Source organism: Xiphias gladius, chromosome 2 (genome assembly GCF_016859285.1).
Source record: "Xiphias gladius isolate SHS-SW01 ecotype Sanya breed wild chromosome 2, ASM1685928v1, whole genome shotgun sequence".
NCBI lineage: Eukaryota > Metazoa > Chordata > Actinopteri > Istiophoriformes > Xiphiidae > Xiphias > Xiphias gladius.
The window spans coordinates 15,967,251-15,989,622 of NC_053401.1; the positions used below are offsets into that span (position 1 = coordinate 15,967,251).

The 22,372-nt window shown below is 38.0% G+C and overlaps 1 protein-coding gene and 1 long non-coding RNA gene across 8 annotated transcripts in view; one reads left to right on the top strand and one right to left on the bottom strand.

Annotated features, from left to right (window-relative positions):
* The window catches only part of LOC120803323 (synapsin-3-like), a 114,659-nt gene that overhangs the window by 74,553 nt on the left and 17,734 nt on the right, over nucleotides 1–22,372 (top strand). For all 7 annotated transcript variants that reach the window (XR_005709322.1, XR_005709321.1, XR_005709323.1 and 4 more), the window contains exons 7-10: nucleotides 11,593–11,655; nucleotides 18,025–18,167; nucleotides 20,936–21,010; nucleotides 21,308–21,410. Coding sequence is in view for 2 of the 7 variants with exons in the window: in XM_040151704.1 (XP_040007638.1) it covers nucleotides 11,593–11,655; nucleotides 18,025–18,167; nucleotides 20,936–21,010; nucleotides 21,308–21,410 (384 nt within the window). In the remaining 5 variants the exon portion in view is untranslated. The remainder of the gene's footprint in view (nucleotides 1–11,592; nucleotides 11,656–18,024; nucleotides 18,168–20,935; nucleotides 21,011–21,307; nucleotides 21,411–22,372) is intronic.
* Nucleotides 14,981–22,372, bottom strand: part of LOC120803369 — a 34,237-nt gene continuing 26,845 nt past the window's right edge. The window contains exon 4 of the long non-coding RNA XR_005709329.1: nucleotides 14,981–15,018. This is a non-coding gene — a long non-coding RNA (uncharacterized LOC120803369). The remainder of the gene's footprint in view (nucleotides 15,019–22,372) is intronic.

Here is a 22,372-nt window from a genome sequence, read left to right on the forward strand (position 1 = left end):
TCCAACTGTCAAGAAATTCATAATGTTGTTTAAAAAGCTTACAATAACAGCATTTTTGTTAAGGGGATCTCTTCCCCTTCTCTGAGTAGTATCACAAACAGTGAACTTATGAGATGTGTTTGTTCCTTTGTTTCTCCTGGAGGTGAACTTGATTTTCATTTAGAAATAAATAACTGTTGAACTAATCCAAATGCCCCAAAAGTTATATAAAAGCTGTTTTTTTTAAGTAGATCCCTTCTCTGTATGGTATGATACATTGCTTATATCATTTCCACATTTCCCTATGTGGAAGTATGGGTTTCCAACCTGCGGGTTGGGGCCCCTAGAAATGGTCATAAAACAAATCTAAGATTATAAGATTATGTCTGAGCTAAGAAATAAGAAAAAAATAAAATTTTGCTACACAAAATTACATTTATTTTTTTTTAACCTTTTTCATCTTTGCTTTTTCCTCACTATCATGTCAGATTCAATGTTTTTCAATGTGATTAAATGAAACATTTTATTATGGAAGGAAAAAGTTAATCTTTAATTGAACTGCTCACAATTTATAGACATTGACTCTGAGATGAGGGGTAACAGTCAACATTGGTCTGACTCAAGAAGTCTAGTAAAGGCAGGTTCAACAGTTACTAATTTGTTTTTTACCCACATTCAAAATGGCTAGTGATGGAAAGGAAATATACAGATGTTTTTTTTGTTAATTGAACCATATGGTATTAAAAGCAAATCCAAATGGTAAAACTGCTTATTATGAACTAGGGTGGTCATGTTTTGGTCTTGACTGTCTGTTAGTTATCAAGATATCTTAGCTTTCAGCATTCATTTCAGCAATATACGGTGCATAGTTAGTCCTAGGGCCAAGGAAGAACTGATTACTTTTTAGGATGTATAGCATCACAGTGTGGCCATTTATAAAGCATTTAAAGGTTGCACTCACATAAAATGATGACCCATAACTCTTAAATCATGAGGTACAGAAGCAAAAATCATCTAGATTTCTTGGTTCAAGACCATTCTTTCAGTATATGATTGTTTTTAGCAAAAGGGATTGTCAATTGTATTTTTTGCAAAGACAAACATAAAAATTTCAACAAATTTCACAAATGTAATCCATTCTTCACCTTTATAACATTAAGTATTTGCATTGGCCAAAAAAGCAATTAATTTGTTTATTCAAATTCCATTCAATTTTCTTACAGTTGACAAATTCTTCTACATTTACACCACTGGGGCAAATATCTAGACTGCAGACTATTCGTGTACCTAACTTCGTGGTCATTAGTCTGTTTTGGCTTTAGATTTTGCATAATTAATCATTGCACAGAGTCCAAATAAGTATTAGTATTAGTAGTCTCCAATAACCAGCCATCAGCCAATCAGCATGATTACCATCATGTGTATGTTGATGGAAATCCAGATGAGGATTATAAATTACTAAACATTTTCTGTTATTAAAAATTTATTTAAAGGATTGTACAGCCTGATTGCTTTCAAGTTGTTATAACTAAGTGTAATTTAGTCATTGCTGTAATATTGCTACCGTGTATTACACAGTGCCACCCACTCCTTCTGCTTGCACAGTCAGTATAAATGTTCGGTATAGATGTTCCTCCTCTCTCGTCCCTAAGTACCATGTCTTAATTGAAAATAGTGACAGTGCTGATTTTTGGGCTGAACCCTGGTATGCACTCTGCAGAAGACTGCCTTTCCTTCCGCTGCTGTCAAAAGAGTTGCTGACTCCTCTTGCCTTGTGTATCCCTTCATTTACTGAGCCTTATCAGGAACACAGAGAAAGAAACATTTCTTAATATGTACTAAAGTTACTGTCATATAGTAACTTTTGAGTGAGTGTTAGCAGTTCATGTTTGCAATGTACCTGTGGATGTACAGACAACTATCACTGGATTACTTTGATATTGAAGAAAACATAAAAATGTGATGGTTCTCAGGCAAGTTCTGGAGCGTTGTTTTTCGATAATTTCGAAGCAGATTTATGGATGTTTATTCATGACTAGCATCAGACATAATGATATTCTCTGGAAGCTTAAGTCACACTGAATCTAAAAATATGTGTATCAATGTTTGTTTAAATTTGACTGAGTTTTGACCCAGAGAAGGTGTGGGTGTGATTGAGCATGAGGAGTGTGATTTTTAATGCAAATTGAGGCAATTGAATTCTAAGGGTTTTAAAGTACGTTAAATGTCTTTTATCTATGCCTCATGTGATGTCACCCTTTCGTGCCCTCCTGGAGAGGCACACCCCATAGTTTGAAAACCTCTTTTAAATTAAAGTAAACTGGATGAATTTAATGTTAGAACATTTGAGCATTTTAACTTCACACTCTGCCTTGTTGTTGTAACGTAATACTAACTTTAATTTATGCCTTGGCTAACTGCAATTTTCTTGACAATGTTGCATGAAGCTGTGGCAAACCACTGAGTAAAGCCCAGTGGAATGATAGTTAAAGCAACAGTCCATCTGCTCCATCAAATCCAGACTAACATCTACTTATACCATATATGCTCCAAGGATGCTGCACATTTAGAGCATCCAGCTTCCTTCATTTATTTTCTTTGGAACGAGGATATTGGGGCGGGGCATAATGCCGGAAGGAATTATTCAAGGAAATAGACTGTGTAGACATTTTCTTAGAAACCACATGATTACAGAAAGGTGACTCAATTGTTGTACGGCAGCGGAGCAGCTTTAACGGTGGGTGAAAAGTGCCAGCAGTGTGTGACCCTGACCTCCGACCTCCCTGTATGTTTAAAAAATGAGGATTTTCCTAGTACCAACTGTATGGTATTAAAATAAATCAATTTGACCTCATAAGTCAACTTTCTGCCTGTTTGTGTACCCATTTATCTATCTGTGTTTCTCACAGATGCAGGTTTGGAGCTATGATTGTTTTTGCCAGAGTCACTAAGCTGAAACGACTGTCTGAATGATTCCACGGGACAGGGAATCCAAAACTGCACAAAGCCACCTCATTTCTGCTCAGCCTGAGAGACTCCGAGCCAGGAGTCTCTGGTAAATGGGAAAGAAATGTCACTTTTCCTTTTAGACTGACAGAAATGTGGCACAGCGTTAATGGTTTTTGCAGGATGGTTCGCCCAAGGCCCGTCTGTCCTGTTTCTTCTGAAGCAGGAATGTAGGTTAGTGAATTTATTTGCACTAATAAGGCCTGTACATGTCTCTTACAGCACAATTGCAGAGAAACTGGACGTGTCCTTAACACCAACTTAAACAAATCTGTGTTTGTTTAAAATGAATGGACTGGACTCAAGTTGTGGCTATGTTCTGTTATTAAATCCTAATTGGTTAACCGTCTGTAATATTAACCACCTGTGAGATCACTGAAATATTACAAGCAACTCTCCCTAGAGAGCACTTTTTGTCTGAATATTCTTGAAGACAGCATAAAGAGAAATTTGTAGCAGAACTTTAAGGTGTTACGGCATAGCACATAGCTGCCATAGCTACAGCATAGCTGACGTGTGCCTCCTAAAAAATGCAAGTCTGGGCTATGGGAGCTACAGAGATACCATGCGAAGACCACAAAATTTGTGACTGGTCTGCTGGTCCTGCTTGTGTTTTCTCCTACAAGCTTCTAATGATGGTGGAGTGTTAGACCGTGTTAAGCAAGTTGGAGAAAGGCTCAGCAATCTCCTCCTTCTCAGTAATAGATCTAAAAAAGCCTTTTCTTCTGTAAACTGTGATTGGCAATCTGGGGACCATGAATGTCTGTACAAAATTTCATGGCAATCCATCAAATAGTTATTCTGTAATAGATATTTCAGTCTGGACCAACCGACTGAGCAACAAACAGACAGACCAACTTTGCTATCCCTGGAGCCATGCTGCTATCATGGCTAAAAACTCTTAATTAAATCGAAAGCACATGAAAGACAAGTGCTGAGAAACCATTTTAGACCACAGCATCAAACACTGACCAAATATCCAATATTCATGCAGTACCTTGATGATTTTGGCTGCATGGACTATTATTTGTTGATTTGGTTTTGCTTTAATAATTACATATTTAATAAGTAGATATTGTGATACTCTGTTTAACAGCCTGCAGTCTGAATCCTTCAGGATGAGACCAATGGTGATTTTTTGATTTGCTAGCTGCTGTTTTGGTGATTTAACAATGACTTCTTACTGTGATTGAAAGCATACTCTTTACAGACACTTTTTTAACTTAATCTAAATCTTAGTTATCTCCAAACTCATTGCTGCAGTTTCATTTTGTCAGAAAGCAGAGACCATGTCATTGGTGTTTGGAAAAGAATGAAAGCCATGAAAGTTTAAGTGATTTGCTATGGATCAAATCACTTTGTTAATCAGCAACAGGAGGGAGCAAAAAGTAAATCTGTTTATCTGAAAATTTTGTAAATGCAACAATATTATTATACAAAGGGCTGTTCCATCAGCTCGGAACATTATTCACAGGCATTGTGTGGATCGAGTAAGGTTGAAGTCTTTTATCTGTAGAGAAAGCAAGATGCTGTGCATTTCTTCCCCTCGCGATCACTTAGCAAGTTGTGATTAAAAAACAGGTGGCTTGATCACCAGAGGATGCAACCGACCATCTCTGTCACTTCTCCATCAGCACCTCAGTGTTGTCAGGAAGCACCCACTCTGGAAACTTCCATCTTCTTGAATAAGTTGTGTTTCTCAGACAGCGGTCTCCCTCAGGGAAATACACCAGGACGGACCCTAATGGAGGCCAGATGAGCTTAAATTCCATAACAATAATTACCACGCCCAATTAGACAGCTTTTACTGGGCACACTTTAACACAATGTGTATATACTGCTAGTTGCAGTATAGAGCGGATGTCGCGGAGGAGTTACCATGACAACTTGTAAATATCTTTTATGGGGGCGTATCCAGGAAATACTGCATGTATCATGCTTATGTCACTCTTAGTATGAGAACATGTAAAATTTCTTTTGAGGGTTTACAATGTGGGGAATTTAGTCTAGCGGTATCTTGTTTACTTGAAGCTCATTTCAGTTTGTCTTATATAAAAATTAGAATTGAAGCCTCTACTTTTGTACTCATTGGAAAAAAATACAAACAAGGCAATATCAATTATAATTCATACTAGACAAGGGCTGTGAATATTTGACAGAAAATATCAAAAAAAAAAGGACGATAGCTTATTTTGAGGGGCAGCTGTGTATGGATACCAATTGTGAGCCTTAGAGGTTCTGGTAGGCATATATTTTTAACTTTTGAGAGAGTCAGGCTAGCTGTTTCTCCTTGTTTTGGCCATGCTAAGCTAAACGGCTTCTGGCATTAAAGTGTCATGTTTAGCATACAGACATAAGACTGGTATTAAACTTCTCATCTTACTCTTGTCAAAACAAATACGTAAATTTCACAGAATGTTGAACTCTTGTTGATGTGTATGTATACTTGTGTATGTATGCTTGATAAGCCTAAAAAGACCCTGTAAACTATTTGATAGCATAGACATATCCATTGATGCTCTACTGTGGAAATACAAACACATGCAGTATCAATCCACATTTTTACTCCATAGTGAAGTGAAGCATCCATGTTCATGCTTAGCAAAAAGAAGCAACTTTTATTGTGGAAGACGGCACAAACAAAAAAAAACTGGGTCTTTAAAATTGTAAAAATCTGTTCCCCAGATCATAGCTCACTGGTGACAATAACTCATGCCTTTAACCATGATACCCTCCTGTGCTTCTCCAATATTTACTGCACTGTTCAGACAGTTCAAACACTACTCCTTTGCATTTTAATGTGTTAAAAAAGCTCATCTGCACATTACCCTGAGCTGCTGTATCCATCATCACAGTATGAATAATCTTTTCTGGGATTTTTATTCTAATAAATCTTTATTTCCGCCTATCTGCTTTGTGCTGCACCAAAGTGAACAATTACACTCCTGCCTTCATTTGAAAAGTTTACATGCAGCACTATCAAAGACAGCTGAATTCCTGTCAGGTGTATGAATTCAGTCAGTAACTTAGCAGGGACTTGCATGATAATCTTTATTGGTCTCTTGAGGCTCACTTAATCCGCAGGGCAGACTCCCTTCTGTCCCACTTTGGTCGGACTCTTGAAAAGTATTCTGGGTCTGGGTCCCCTGCTTTTGTCATCTGCCCAAACCATCGCATCTCATGTCTTCTCCTTGATGTGGTAGATTTGACCGACCATTATAAAAATTAAGAGACCATAAATGCAGGATGGATGCATGTGTTTTGTTGGATAATGCATGTGGCCCAAAAGAGAGGTATAACTGCCTCTGCTCAGCAATGAAGCACTGCACCCTTCTCTACAAGCTTTTCATTGAATATAGTGTGTGACCCGTATTTGCTTGGCTTTGTGTTTAATGCTTAGGTGGAGTTTTACATTATTGGTCTGATGTTAGATTTGGCACTATATGAATAAAAATTGGGCAATAAATACCATTTATATTGCCCTGTATAGCTCAAAATTATCATAATCCTTAAGGTCTGAGAGGATTGTTGATGAAATGTCAGTCCTGTAGGCCTACCACTTAGAAGCACACACAAAAGTTTCATGCTTTTTCCTCCTATTGTGACTACATTTAAGTCACCTACTGGCTGTAGTAATTCAATGTGGTGCAAAAGAAGTTGGCTTGGTCCGTGTTGTTTCATTTCCTTCTGGCTGCTTAAAGAGGTCGATGAAGGTCACTGTTAAAGCAAACTTAAAGCTGCACCAGTCAATATTTTTATATTACCAAAAGATTAAATTACTGTGTAATTTCACAGTAGGTTCACAGTAGGTTTCACTCGAGCGGAGGAAAGAACCCACAGAGAATTATCACCTGACTTTGTAGTTCCCATCAGTTTTATGGAGCTTTTTTGCATCTCTCAGGTTATTGTTTAGGTTTTACAGTCTGCAACTTTAACAGAACTAAAACAAGACTGAATATTAAACCTACATCTGCCTGGCAGCTAAAAGCATGACTCCAAATAAATGCTAATGTTACTACATGTCTGCTAGATGTGTAATGATAATTGCTAAAACAACTTTATATGGTGTAAATAACTAAAGTTATGTTTGCAGGTTGTTACACTGCCCCCAAGTGGCCAAAATCCATCAATTAAAGCCCTACTTATCGATGTATATTAACCCACAAAGCTGGCCCACATATGTGGTTTTTGGTTGGTATCAGTATGTTTCAAGAAATATAGAGGTAACACATTTGAGTGCCCTTATGGCACTGGAGTCACAGTTAATTTTCAAACAATTCTTTAATTCAAGTGTGATCAGTTTTCAACCAGTTTTTCTAGTAGGGATACCAGTATTTGTGAATGATTCAGTCCTATTTGTGAGCCTAAAGGACTTCACAATGTTGGGACCAACAAACATGTAACCAGTGGATACAGTCCTGCTCTTATGGTCCCCTCACATTTTAAATGTGCGCAATGGGATTTGGAAATTTCCAGGCAACTACAGATAGACATTTTTGGGATTGTAATGTCACATAGAAGTTTTTTTGAAGTTACGGAAGTCTGATTCACCTCAGACACTGATCTTAGTGACTTGAAACAAGCTTTGCATATACAGCCAGAGGGAGGGGATGTATGTGAGAGTGGATGGGCTTCCCTGAATTATTTCCATCATTTTCCAGGCCTGGTCGTCTGGCGCATTTACTGAAGCAAGCCCACGTTACGAAGTAAAACCTAGAAGGGTGAAATCACCCACCATATAATTAGCTTTTTTAGCACATGACCTCTTAACATCTTTACCACACTGGATGCCTTTTACAGATTTCTGCTGGGAATAAAAGGCCGAAAGGCACTAATGCAGCTGCAATGAAATGGAAAGCTGAAGTTTTAAACCAAAAGTTCCACTTATGAGAGCCCCAAGGCACCAATGGCGGCCAAGGCCTTTTTAAGGACAGAATCTTTTGTTAAACAATCTCCGAAAGAAAATCAATCACTGTAAAATAAAGACTCTTCCTATAAAATAGCCTCCCTTTTGTCTGAGGGAAAGGTTCAAGCCACAGTTCATATCAGTGACACAAAATGTTTTCTAAGTTATTTACATTACGTATTCAAAATTAAAGTTACAAAATGCTTCACAAAGAATATATAGGATATAAAAATATAAAATAAAATATAAAAAATATGAAAATACTCAAATGTAAAAACTTTTATAACTATAAAATCAAAGCAAAAGATACAAATATAGGTCAAAAATAAAAACTGAACATAAAATAAATTAGTGGGGGGTAAACGGCACAGTACAGGCAAAATAGCAAGAAGCTAAGAGAGCCTTTGTGACTAGCATGTTCCTGGCTGGTTATTGTGTTAGCAGTTGGCTCGCTAGATACTGTAGTTTACTAACTTTCTGGTGCAACCAAGCTTTAAAATAGCCAATATTCAGATTCTGGAACAGCCAGAATGAAACTGCAGACAATCTGGCGCATACGTCAAAATATAATTGATTACTTTATGCCTTACATACAGTATATCACATATGTACAGTAAATGCTTTTGAAGTGAGGCAGACTCTCCTTCTCCTTCCTTGGTAACGGAATATCAGTTAAGGTGACAGTGCACTTTTGTGGTTTGTGAATCAATCAGAAAACAACAGTGAGCGCACTTCTCCGTCTGGTGCTCCAGTTTCATCAGGGGCAAAGGATGTGGTCAGCTCTCTCCAAAATGTTTAGCTTCTGTCGTCATTGCCATACTGATGGGAATGGCTGGAAGGAACATGGCCAGACAGAGTGGGTGGCTACAGCCCCTTACACCCAAAACACTCTCTCCAGCAGACAGACATCCACATTGTGTTACGGCGGGGCTGTCCTCAGATACTTGCTAAACCTCAGGCATCTTATCCATCATCATGTGACGCACACATGAAACTGCGGTAGAAGTTTTGAAATTTTGACCAGCTTCATATCCTATTTGTAAAACATTATAAGACACAGATTAGGATCTAATTTTGATGTAAACAATTAAACCAACTTAATTGCTACTAATTATAAAGTTGAATTATGCAATAGTACATCTGTAAAATAGGTGTATATATATATATATATATATATATATATATATATATATATATATATATATATATGATGTAAGAATTTAAAGAATGAGTACAATTGCAAGGGAAAGTGGAAATAACACTCAAGGTTGGATGAACGTCTGCCAAAGCTTCAATAGCAAAAGAGGACATTGAAAGTAGTCCCTCAGTTTTAGGGAAAGAATATCAAAGATTTAAACAGAAGCTTTAGTCATCATCAGAGTTATCCTATATGATATATAGTTTCAAATAATTTACAGTTAATTAGATTCTGAAGAGTATTACCAACAAACAGCAACATTTGGATTCTCCTGCAATGATGCTCTGTGATGCCTTCTTGTTGACACAACGTACACCTGCAGGTTCAGGAGATCTGGGGTCCCCACTTTGCCTCAAACACCCATAAAATTGAAAGTCAGCACTTTAAATTTGTAATCCTTAAAATTTCAGTTCTCTCTGCTTGTTAAAGTAATTTGAATCCTGTGCGATAACGGTGGACATTGCCACTGACAATGAAAAATTACTATATACATGCCTCTGTAAAGCCCTTTGAATTGCCTTTTGTCCGAATGGTGCTATGTAAATGAACTTGCCATGCCTTGCCTCTGACTACCAATATCTTGACAATAGTTTGGTTTGTATCAGCTTTATGTTTTGAATCATAGTTAAAACATGCTGCACTTCAGTTTATCGGCTCATCAACAGCCCCAATGACCATTCACATTTATTTTTCTTATGTCTTTATTTTCAGATTCCTACATCTATATTTTTCCAATGTGCATTTTCCTCACTCTACTAAAAGATTCATAGAGTACACTTTATCTAGGCACCATGTCAGCCAGGGCTGTATTGTTAGAACCTGTCAACAGAAGCAGCATTCACACTCTCAAGCAGCTACATATCTGTTTAAGGCTCTGAACAACACAAGCTGCCAGAGGCATTAGGATGTGTAGCCCTGTCAATGTCAGGGAGGGTCTGGATGAAGTGAGTTTAGGCGTTCACTTCCTTCTTCAGGTCTGAACTTCTGGCCTTGTGCCTCTGGCCTGAACATGTTTCTGTAATTATTAAACTGAGTGCTTCACCTGGAGGTGCCTGGAGATATAATCACTATAAACATTGTGCAGACTTCTGGATTCTTACATCTACATGCCTTTGTGAAAATGCAGTATTCATGAAAGCATTCTGAATTTCTGAGACATTCTTGAAACCCACAAGTAGAGACCTCCATGCAAAGTCTGGATGATAATGTGCAGTATCTGCTTTTAAACTTCAATAAATTATCACTAAAATACTGTTTATCCTTCATCATAATTGCTGTAAACTTGATTTAAGGGCACCTTATGTAACCTGGCATTGCTAACTAAAAGCTATTTCACACAAGAGGGGTGGAAGTGCCTTATAAACTGGAAAAGTCCCTGTTAGATTACGGTCATATCAGTAGATTTATCAAGGCGCGTTTATACCGCAGGGAGGTTTAGTCAGGATGTTTATTTCATCATCTTCAGTTCTACAAACTGAAAGAAATAGCATGTTTGCGGTTGGTCAGGTCCGTCCAAATCCATCCCAATGAGCTGTGGTCTTCCAGCCAGCGTCCCAGAACCTCGCTCTTATGTGTAAAAAATACGACATTCTTCCATCTCCAACTCATGCATCCTAAACTGGGCAGCTTTAAGTTCAGTGGTATGGCATGAGAGCCAGTGCATTTCTTTACAAGAATATGGTTCTGGACACTTCATGTACACATGAATAGTTTTCTATTTTGGTAGTGCCTCAAAAAGGTGTTTACTACATGTCAGTCTTACTGTATATTTAGAACACCAAGTACAGTTCTGAATGTCCTTACTTAGTGTGACATCCTTTTCCAAAGTTTTGACACCAACAGTCTCTGAGCTACCTTGGCCTTAAGGCAGACGTAAAGCACATGTTTATCCCACTTTTTCCTGATTTTTTCCCCTGCACATTGACATTAACATTTTATTCAAAGCTGCTATAAACAATATTTTTATTTTAAAAATGGCTACATGAAATGTGAAAGTTATTGCTTGTAGTGACAAACCCACAGAAAATTATCAGCTGACTTTACAGTTCCCTGTGAAGCTTCTGTGAAGTTTTATAGTGTTTAATGTCTCATTCTTTTGGTTTTTACTGACTGCAACTTTACTGTTTTGATTCACACTCTCCGTTCTCATTGATGTCGCTTGTGGACACATCATGAAGTTTCCAGCTAAGTCTGCCATATCAGTTTTATAGGGTGAATGTGTTTACAGCTTGTTCCTGCTGCCCCAAAGTGGGGAAAAAACAGCTAATGCCAGTTTAAATATATATTTGAAGTATATAGTTTAAATATACTGTGTATTTTCTTTGTTGGTGGCCCAAGAATTGCAGCGAATTCCACTTTTGCACTCTGTGTAACTCACTCACTATGTATTGGAATGCTATTTAGATGCCAAGAAAGCAAATACAAACTCCACTACCTTCAACCAGGTATTAAAAGACTGAGGTTATCATACCGACTAATAATCCGCTGTTGTCCTTGTGTGCAGGTTACGACTCCTTCCTACCCTGTCGTGGTCAAGATGGGGCACGCCCATGCTGGTATGGGAAAGGTGAGTAAATGAAAATATATGGACTATAGTCCCAAATCCCAGACTATAAAATTAACCTTATTCCTGACCTTGATGCCTAAATCATAAATTTAAGCCCTTGCTTTGAAACAACCTGGATTTGGAGTAAGGATGCATTTTAAATCGAATATATGTTAGTTGGTTTTTCTTCTTTATCTTAAGCCAGGAAGACTCTAGAGGAGATCTAAAAGTGAAAAGCATCTGCGTCACATGTATAACAGTTTACTTTTGAAGATAAGCTGACAAGTTCAGATTTCCACCTTTACCCACTCAGATTACAGGATCACACTCAGATTTTCCAGTCATGAAAATCAAATGTGATATCATCACGACAGCTTTGACTGGTCTGAGGTTCAAACAGGAGGCAAGAGATCGGAAACCTAAACCCCTGTCTGTCTTAGTTTGTACAGATCTGTGCTGTCTCTATGATCTTTAAAATCAGTCATGATGGAGAAAGTTATGATCAGGTGAGTGAATAGTGAGTTCCTGAGTTTACTCTCACTGAGCAGATATCTGATTGTTATAAATGCAGAAGAGCACACAGACAGACACACACCACTGATTAGTTCTGAGTACAGTCCACCGGTAGTTTCACTTTTGCTGTTCGTTTATGCAGCATTCTGGCTGACCAACAACTTCAGACGATCTAGCATGATTGCTGCATAGAAAGACTGTAGACAAATTTCTTTGTTGATTACATAATGAGCAATGAACAGTGTGGAGCATTTCTTTCTAAAATGGATTTAGATTTTATTATTTGTTTGTTTGAAGACATGGTTATACAATAAACACAGTTATAAGAAAGTTGACAGGCTTATTCTTCAGAACACATACCTCTCAGTCTCTTTCGCCCGTAAGTCATTTGGATTCACAGGGGTGGGTACTTCCTATATGTAATTTGCCCTTGTATTGTGGATGGGCTTGGTTTCCTGTTCAGGAGCCAGTCATGTTATAGAATTTCCCATAAGGCACGAGGGGAGCTTGGCAGGCCCTTGTAGAGCCAGACCTCATTTAACCCCTTGGACCTCACAGGGTTCTGAGAACATACAGGAATATGTGGGATTTAGAATGCTGCTGTTTTGTTTGCGTTTGACAGAAACCTGTAATGCTTTTGTAAGTGGAGCACAGACAATGATTTAGCATTTCTAGCTTTCTAATGCCACATTTACTTACCCAAACACCAACTATATACTGCATATTGCCTATAATAAAACCTCAACCATAGCCTAAAAAAGTGCTACATGTTGCACTTTAAATTGTTACTAAATTCATTTTGAGCCATTGCTGTTACTACTGTACAGATAAATGAGAGAACTGTGATACCCTACACGGCATTTTCCTCTGTGAGCCATTAGGGTTGAATTTGGGGGGAAATTTGCTGAATTTCTGAACAGGAAGAGGGAATTGTTCTTCCAAAGCAAAGTTTATATCGACATGTTTATTCTGAAATTAACATACTAAGGCTTACAGCAAAACTATGTCACTTTTTAAACAAGATATAACACAACTTTCCTCTTAAAAATAAAAAAGTTGAGCTCAGAAGCAAAAAAAATCACATCCTCACTCAATTTGATACATTCAAGAGTGTTGCTGCTATAGGTTTATGTGGTCTGATGACCATTAGCCTATGTCGGCTAATGTTAGCCAACAGTTAGTGTTGTATAAGTGACATTTCTGTGTCAGTTCACAGACTGTACGACTCATCTTTAACTGTGCTACTGTTAAACTATGTTATAGCATGTCACAGATAAACATTTCAATTGTTTTCACGAAAGTAAAGCAAAAATTCATTTTTCATTTGCACTCAGTCATGTGGTTATGATTATATCTTTAAGGCAACTGACTCAAGAGAATCATAGTAAATTAAGGGAAATTCGATGTGGCATTATCCTTTAATTATCATTGTGCCGCAGCTCAGCAAAAGTTACATAATCTCACTTCGCAGAAAAGAATTGCCACATCTGTGCCCTCAGGACTTCATACAGTACCTGTAATTCAGTCACATGATATCCCCTTTGTTAACTCAGCGAAAAAGTTTGCATAGGCAAACTGTATGTTACGTCCACTGCCTAAGCCTACTTGCTAAGGCGGGCACAGTGTAACATACATAAGTGCTGGAAGGGCTTACAAACGCTAATATTAACCACTATTGTGACGATTTATTATTAACCGGGCATTAGTAATGTTTGTATATTCAGATCATAATAAGATGTATGTATTAAATATGGCTACTTGTTGAGCCTCTTTAATTTAACAAACATTACTGACATAACAGTAGCAGAAAGCTTTCCACCCAATTTCCTCATGATGTCTTTTTAGACCAGTCGGGCTCTGTATTTTAGCTAGTACGTTATTTAGTTTGGACATTGACCAGTGTGACATAAGTTTTTCTGCCAGAAGCAGTTCCTCATATCTATGCTAGTGTTTCACCTTCTCTGGTTTGCCTTTTTACTTTATGTTTGCATCATTATGGTTTGTTTAGTTACTCAAAGGAATTGCGTAATACTCTGGATGGTTATGCATGCTTACAGCGCAGTGCTGGACCTGCTGCTAGCTATCAGGTTCTACCTCTGGAGCCATAATGTGAACTGTGAGTCACTTCCCTCCATTCAGTTGATTCGTTGTTTCAGCTTCTGCCCACTTAATGTAAACAAGCAAGGTTCAGTGCTAAGCCTCTGAGTTTCAGTCAGTCTGCTAGCAACACTCACAATATGAATGAAGTTACCTGAGTGCACACCTTTACAGTAACCTAAGAGTACATACATATATCTTTATGTCATTTATAAAGTAATATGAAAGGCAATGAACAAATAATGCTAGTGATAACAAATAATGCTAAATTGACACAATGACAACAGAAGACTTCTGGACAGTTCAATTCAATTCAATTTTATTCATAAAGCATAACAGAGGTTATCCCAGGGCACTTTTCATATAGAGCAGGTGTAGACTGTACTCTTTATAGTTATATTTACAGAGACCCAACATTCTCTCTTGAGCAAGCACTTGGTGACATTTTCAAGGAAAAACTCCGTTTTAACAGGTAGAAACCTTGAACAGAACCCGGTTCATGGTGGGTGGCCTTCTGCCTTGAGCAGCTGGGTTGAGACAGAAGGTAGGGGGGACATAACACAGTACAGGTACAACATAAAGATGTATAACAATAATGAGACTAATAATAAAACTAATAATTATAATAATAGGGTATATAATAATACTAATAAAACTAAATATAATAGTAATGATAATCATAATTGAAGCAGTGGGTGTTGTGTAGGATCATGGGGGGCAGTAGGTGGTTTGCAGTCGCAGATCCAGACTCTCCAGCAACAGGAGCAGAAATACCTGCAGAAACCGACAGGAGGAGGGAGGAGAAAGATGAGAAAGCACAAAACTAAGGGAGAGAGAAGAAGTCAAGTTAGTAACGAGCATTGATGCAATATGAATGCGTACAGATCGACAGGAAGAGGAGGAGAGAGGAGCTTGGTGCATCATGGGAAGTCCTCTGGCAGTCTAGGCCTATATCAGACTAGGGGGTGGTTCAAGCAAAGCCTGAGCCAGCCCTAACTATAAGCTTTATCAAAAAGGAAGCTTTTAAACCTACTCTTAAATGTTGAGAGGGTGTCTGCCTCCCAGACCCAAACTGGAAGATTGTTCCACAGTAGAGGAGCCTGAAAACTGAAGGCCCTGTCTCCCATTCTACTTTTGGAGACTCTAGGACCCACAAGCCTGCTTTCTGGGAGCGCAGTGTTTTAGTGGGGTAATAGGGTACTGTGAGCTCTTTAAGATATGATGGTGCCTCACCATTAAGGACTTTGTAGGTGAGGAGTGGGATTTTTAAATTTTATTCTGAATTTTACAGGGAGCCAATGCAGAGACGTTAACACAGGAGAAATATGATCTCTTTTCCTAGTTCCTGTCAGTACTCGTGCTGCAGCATTCTGGATCAGCTAGAGGTTATTTAAGATTTGTTGGGACAGCCTGATAATAAGCACTATATCATTAGATAATGTGTTTCTGAGGTGTTGGGGGCTAAGCACAATAACTTCAGTTTTGTCTGAGTTTAACAGCAGAATGTCGCTGGTCATCCAGGTCTTTAAGTCCTCAAGGCATGCTTGAAGTGTAGCTAACTGATTATTTTCATTGGGTTTCACTGACAAATACAATTGGGTATCATCTGCATAACAATGGACATTTATTGAGTGTTTCCTAATAATATTTCCTAAAGGAAGCATATATAAGGTGAATAGAACTGGTCCAAGCACAGAACCTTGTGGAACTCTGGACAGTCTGAGTGACTTTATCAATGCACAAATTGCATTAAATAACAACATTAAAGTGACATTATGTAACTTGTGAAAGAAGAAATAACACATTCTTCATCTTAAAAATGAAATGCTGAATTCATAAGCATGAAAACACACCCTTGCTCTAAACTGAAGAGAGCAGCACTAAAAGGTTGCTGTGCTGCAGCCTTAATTGGTAATGTTGACTAATGTCAGCTAATCTGAGCAAACTTTAAGTACATACAGTATTTCTGTGTAACTGTATTACTGAAGTAGTTTTGTGACTTTATTACCCTTTTATGCTTGTGCTAGTGCTACACTATGTTTTAGCATGTCACAGATGAACATTTAACATGGTGTAAATACTTATTGTTTTACTTTTGTTATAAAACCTTTGAAATGTTCACCTGTGACATGTTAAAACATAGCGTAGCAGTAGCCTGAGTATGGAAAGGTTAGCTGATGTACACAGATATTTCTAAAGTTTGCTAGCATTAGCTAACATAAGCCACCATAAGCTACTGGTTATACCAGACCAACTAAAGCTGTAGCACCAAAACACTGAAAATGAGCAACTGAACTTTTTGACAAATAAGAAGAACAGAGTTACTTCCTCTCTAAAAAAGCTGCGTAGCCTAACTTTAAGGCTGTAAGATAAGGAATCTTTGGGGGAGCAGCTTTGGGGGGCTGCTTTATCAATATTTTTGCATCAGTTATCCATGGCTCAACTACAAAGAGAGATATACTGTAAGCTATGGCAAAAAAAATTTCTTGTAGTAAGGAAATCCTTTGGTTTTAAAACACAAGGACTATTTAGACACTAAGATTACCTGGAGTCCAAGCCATCAGATAGTGGATAATGGTACCATTCTCGCTTTTGCTCAGTTTTGCTTTATTTGTTTTCCTACTGTTGGTTCTCTTGTTGATTTTTGGTGAGGGTTACATCATTTTAAAAGCTCCTTGGGATTTCTTTGTTCCACCCAAACAATTTGTATTTCTTTTTCAGTTCTTTTTAGGATTTTTTGTATGTGATCGTACACTAAACCTAAATCCTTATAAACAAAGCATTAAACTGTTTACTTAAACTTCACAAATTGTCACATGTAGATGAAACTTCAGATTGGAACTTTTTAATTCCAATATTCTACAAAATCAGACCTTGAGCTTGCAGCTTACATGATATTAGTTGCCTATGGTATGGATATATCTTACTGAATATTAGTATCTGAGGCAAACCCTGTGTACACCCCTTGAGAGGACATGAAGCCTAGTTTAGATCAACAAACAATCCCATTTCGTTACCATTTTAGAGTGAGCTAAGTTTACTTTTATATTTTAACTAACCATCAGAAGAGCAAAACAAAGAGTTTTGTTTTTTTTCATGATGGCACATCACCCTTCCTGCAACTTCCCCTGTGTAGAACTGAGGGGTCATGACGAGAGAGTGGAAGCTCTGGACTGAAACATTTTGCATCTTAGACACTGAGCTCTGACATTCCACCATACACTACAGCTGATGAATAATGAGTTTGTCTGCCAAGATGACCCATTTTCCATGACCTGAGAGAATACACCTCATAAATCTGTTTATCAAATTAGTTAAATAAGACAAAGAAAAGAGCACCACCTACAGAAACATAATCCACAGAAAAAATTCCAAAGAAGAAGATGTCAGAATATGTCTGAATGACAGGTTATCCATGGGAATTGTTGTGAAGAAGGTATCCAAGGTGGAGTGTAGATAGAAGTAAAGGGAGGTCTTGCAGTTCACTTATTAACTTGTCACACCTTATTGTTACCTAATTATGTAAAGTTTTATGTAACAGCCATGTTTTGTGTAGATGGGTTGCCCTCATTTACCCTCAGTCTGAGTCTACAGTCTGCACTAATCACTTGATTGGAATGAAGTGATGTAGTTCAAAGATGCCCTTGGCAATGTTTCCATCCAAGGACATTTATTATCCCGCCTGTTTACAAGTTTGAAATTCCTGTGGGAGCAGCCACTGCCAGCTTTGACGGCTCCCTTTGAAATTAGCACCTCGCTAACGTGTTGTCTCTCCCACAGATCAAAGTTGAAAACCAACAGGACTTCCAGGACATCACCAGTGTGGTGGCTCTGGCCAGAACTTATGCCACCACCGAGCCCTACATCCAGTCCAAGTACGATATCCGCATCCAGAAGATCGGCAACAACTACAAGGCTTACATGTAAGACGTTTCACGTCAGCAGCAGCATACACTTGACAGTAGTTCCTACAAAGTATGTAGGGATCAACCAGTTCATCTGATGACAGATACTGTTAAAATGTAGTGAAGCTTCCTGTAAAGCTGTTTTGAGCCAGTATCTTAAGTTTTTTTAGCCATTTTCGTTTGCTTCTTGTCAGTGGAAAATCCTGTGAAACAGCATCTAAACCTTCATTAGACACCACTCACTAATACACCTTTTCTACCCAATATTTCCAGGAACTATGAAGCCACGGGAACTAACTCAGGAACTAAACAAGAACTCTTGCATGTTTCTGTTTGTATTTCAACTGTACCAGAACTCTGACGATTAGGCAAATTAGTCCAATAATAGATTAAAAAAGGAGGCCATTGTTTCATGTTTGATTTTCACATGCCTCACATTTCCCAGTCCATCAGAAAGTACTGTTCCCAGAGTAAGGACTTTTTTTGGCACTGAGAACTACAGAAAAGGAACTATGTTTAGTCCATCATCCCTGGGGTCAGAAACAGAGAAAAGGTTCCTGAGCTCTTGAAATGGTTCCTGGGCCCCTATTAAAGTTACTGTGGGAGCAACAGGCTATAGAAATGGCTACACTTAACTCTAAAACTAACTTACTCTATTTAACCAGCACTTAACCAAAAAAGTTTCATGACATTGAGGCCAAGACAGGCAACAGTAACAATGAGATACAGGAAAACAACATAAAACAGATAACACAAAATATGGTATGTAATCAGAACTGAACTATTATTTTTGGGGTTAGCTGCTCTTGCAAAGGCAGAGAGACACATAATACATGCACATAAAGTGACTGCAATTTCAAATATCTTTTAATTGTTATCCAAAAAATTCTCAGTTCAAAGGCTGACCATTAATTATTTAATAGCATCCATGGACTCATAATGAATCCTACTGACAGTGTCCTTAGTGCCCTTTAGAAAAAACACTTAAATATTAAATACATTATGTGCATCATTTCTTTGAACCTATAGTATGTTGCATTGCATGTGTTACTTTATTGTTATGTATTCACAATTATGTTAATATCATTTGGTCTTTAGGAGCTCTCTGTGTTCCATTTGAAAACATTCTGTCACTGAATCAAATTTCTAATAAAATTTCAAATCATTATAGTGCACTGATTTAGCCTTATTTCACTGCATCTGAGTCATGAAACATCTTTTTCAGCAACAGAAAGTCATCAAAAGTTCTATTCTTGGCTTTCAATCGCTTAAAGGACCAGTGAGTCGGATTTAGTGACATCTAGCATTCAGGTTGCAGACTGCAACCAGATGAATACCCCTCCCCTCACCCCTCCCTTTCCAAGTGTTTAGGAGTACCTACTGTGGCCTTCAAGTAAAGTAAAAACATGAAAGGCTCTCTCTAGAGCCAGTGATTTATTGTCCTCTCTGGGCTACTGTAGAAACATGGCGGTCCAACATGGTGGGCTCCGTGGAAGAGGACCTGCTCACTGTGTAGATATGAAAGACTCATTCTAAGCTAACGAAAACACAACAATTCTTCATTTCAGGTGATTATACACTGATGAAAACATAATTATGAATATCATATACCATTTCTGCCAATAGATCCACCTAAATCCTACACTCAAGTCCTTTAAATCTTCTTTGCAGATGAGTGTGGGAATACTACATACTGTAGAAAATGATGGACAAAGTGAAACTGACCTGGCACATTTACTGTGTGCAGGTGTGTTTGACAGTCATGAGGTAGGGTTTCAAGACTTTTCTCTAGAATATGTCTGTTGGTAGAGCCTACAGGAAAATTGGGTCAGTTAACATTAATAGTAGGTCATATTTAGCCATGGCTGATACTAGACAGAAATGACTAAATAAAATTGGCTATTGTGTATTTTGTGCACCTGTAAATTCTTCTCTAAAACTATTACTTCATCATCATCAGACCATTGGTTCCTGCAGTGGGTTCCATGATGCCCTGGGGTGCCTTAAGGATGAGCCAATGGTGCCACTAAATTTGTTGGTTTCCATTTTTTACTGTACATTTTTATAACGTTATACCACGATTGCTTCATTAGAGCCTACTTTTAGCCCCTTTTCTTGCATATTGTTAAGAATAAAGATGGATCATTGTCCCATTGCCTTGCATTGAAAAGGGTGCAGTTTAACAGCCATCAGAAGCCAGCACTCATCAATTAGTATCAGAGTACAAAACTTGGCTATTGCAAGTTGAGCTGGTCAAAAAAGACATGTTCAATAATAAGCTTTTATTATGAAGAGGTATTTCACAGAGTGCTTTGTAAATAAAAAAAATAAGAATTGTTCCAGCAACAACATCTGCACTTCCACAAAGTCATGGTAACATTCCTTTTTTAAATCATCACATCCATTTGGAAGCAAAAGCCCTTTTTCTGTAAATTCAGCTAGGCGTGTAGCAACAAAGAATATGAGTAAACACCCTCTTAACATTCAAATTGCTGCATCTAAACAATTATTTGACCAAAAGCAAAGGAACAGAGTAGCCAAGCCTTATCTCATCACATTTTCCCCTGGGATCACCATGAAAGCATGTCTTTAAATGGCTCTGACACAAACATAATTTAGGTGTGGATGGTCATCATCGCTGATGAACTGAACATAGTTTCTCCCATGAGGTTTTCTATTCAGCTACACAAACAAAAGTTGTGAATGACTAACTCTTGGTGGAGCGTTGTAGCTTCCTAACTGGACAGAGGTTGATTCAGTTCGTGATGGTTTTCTTTGTTTTTCAGGAGAACGTCCATTTCTGGCAACTGGAAGGCTAACACAGGTTCTGCCATGTTGGAACAGATCGCAATGACTGACCGGTGAGCCGACTCAGTGATATGACAGGAAAATGCAGACCTGTCTTTTTGTACAATTTATATCTTCAAAGACATCCATCTCTTTGATAAATCTTGCATCTCTTGTTTCCACAAACTGGCAGCTTTTATTTATAAATACTCAATTTGCAAATGTTCTAAAAATAAGTTTGGAGTATTATAGTTCAAGTTTATTTGTAACTTTGAGTCCTGTGAAGTCCAAGCCCAACCTTTGTGATATCTCCAGAGCACCTTAGTTCTTTAATTATTGGCAAACCAGTTATTTGTGTCACTGTGTTGCAGATATCGGCTGTGGGTGGACTCCTGTGCTGAGATGTTTGGTGGCCTAGACATCTGTGCAGTGAAGGCTGTCCATGGAAAAGATGGCAACGACTATATCATTGAGGTCGGTTTGTTTTCTGCATAACCCCCAAGCCAAGTCTAAGGTTAGATGATGGAACAGTCAAAGAAACAGTTTCAAGAAAAGGGAGCTGCAACTTGCTATCAGGAAGATATCCAGAATATTTTGCACCTTCAGTGTATATGGGAACCCCAACCAGTCACCTGCAGACCAGCTTTCATGGTAAACCACCATTTCAGTGTAAACGTTAGTTGGTATAGCACTCTCCTTCCCTGCTGATAATATTTTTCATGTCATGATGAAGGTATACAGGGCAGGGTGTAGCCAGACTTGATTGCACATGATCATCAAAGCCTTGAAAGAATGATTAGTCTGTAGACCAAACACAGGCAGCAGAATGAAAACAAGATCAGGAGTCAACAGTTGACTCACTGCATATACTTACACAGCCTGTTTATTTCAGTCCACTGGTAAAGTCTAGCATAGGACTTGTAGCTTACTTGTAGTTTGTAGACAAAAATTACTGTGGTGTTACCTGACACAACCAGTTTGATAGAGCTTTTCTTTCAAGGTTTGGGGTTTCACAATTGACACTTCGACTCCCACTATGGTCACATATGGTAAGATGTATGCTTTCAAGGGTCTGTAATATCACATTGTTATACATTATGTTAAAACCAATCTAACCAATATATTTGTATTAAAATTGGCTCAACCATGTAAAATCTGATTTTAAAACTGCAGCCCGTGAATCCAAAACAGTGAGTGAAAGATACTAGTAATGAATAATAATAGTAATGAACCCACAGAGAATTATCACCCAACTCCCTAGCTTCAAGGGACTTTTAGCTTATGGTTTTGGTTTTATGACCCAGAGCTAAACTGTTTTGGTTTTGTGCTCACAGCTCTTGTTAGTGTTGTTTCCAGCAGCAGACAGCTACTTCCATCAAAATACCTGAAAAATGATGTTGTTGCCCTGCATCATAGTCTATTCTTTTCTACTTTGA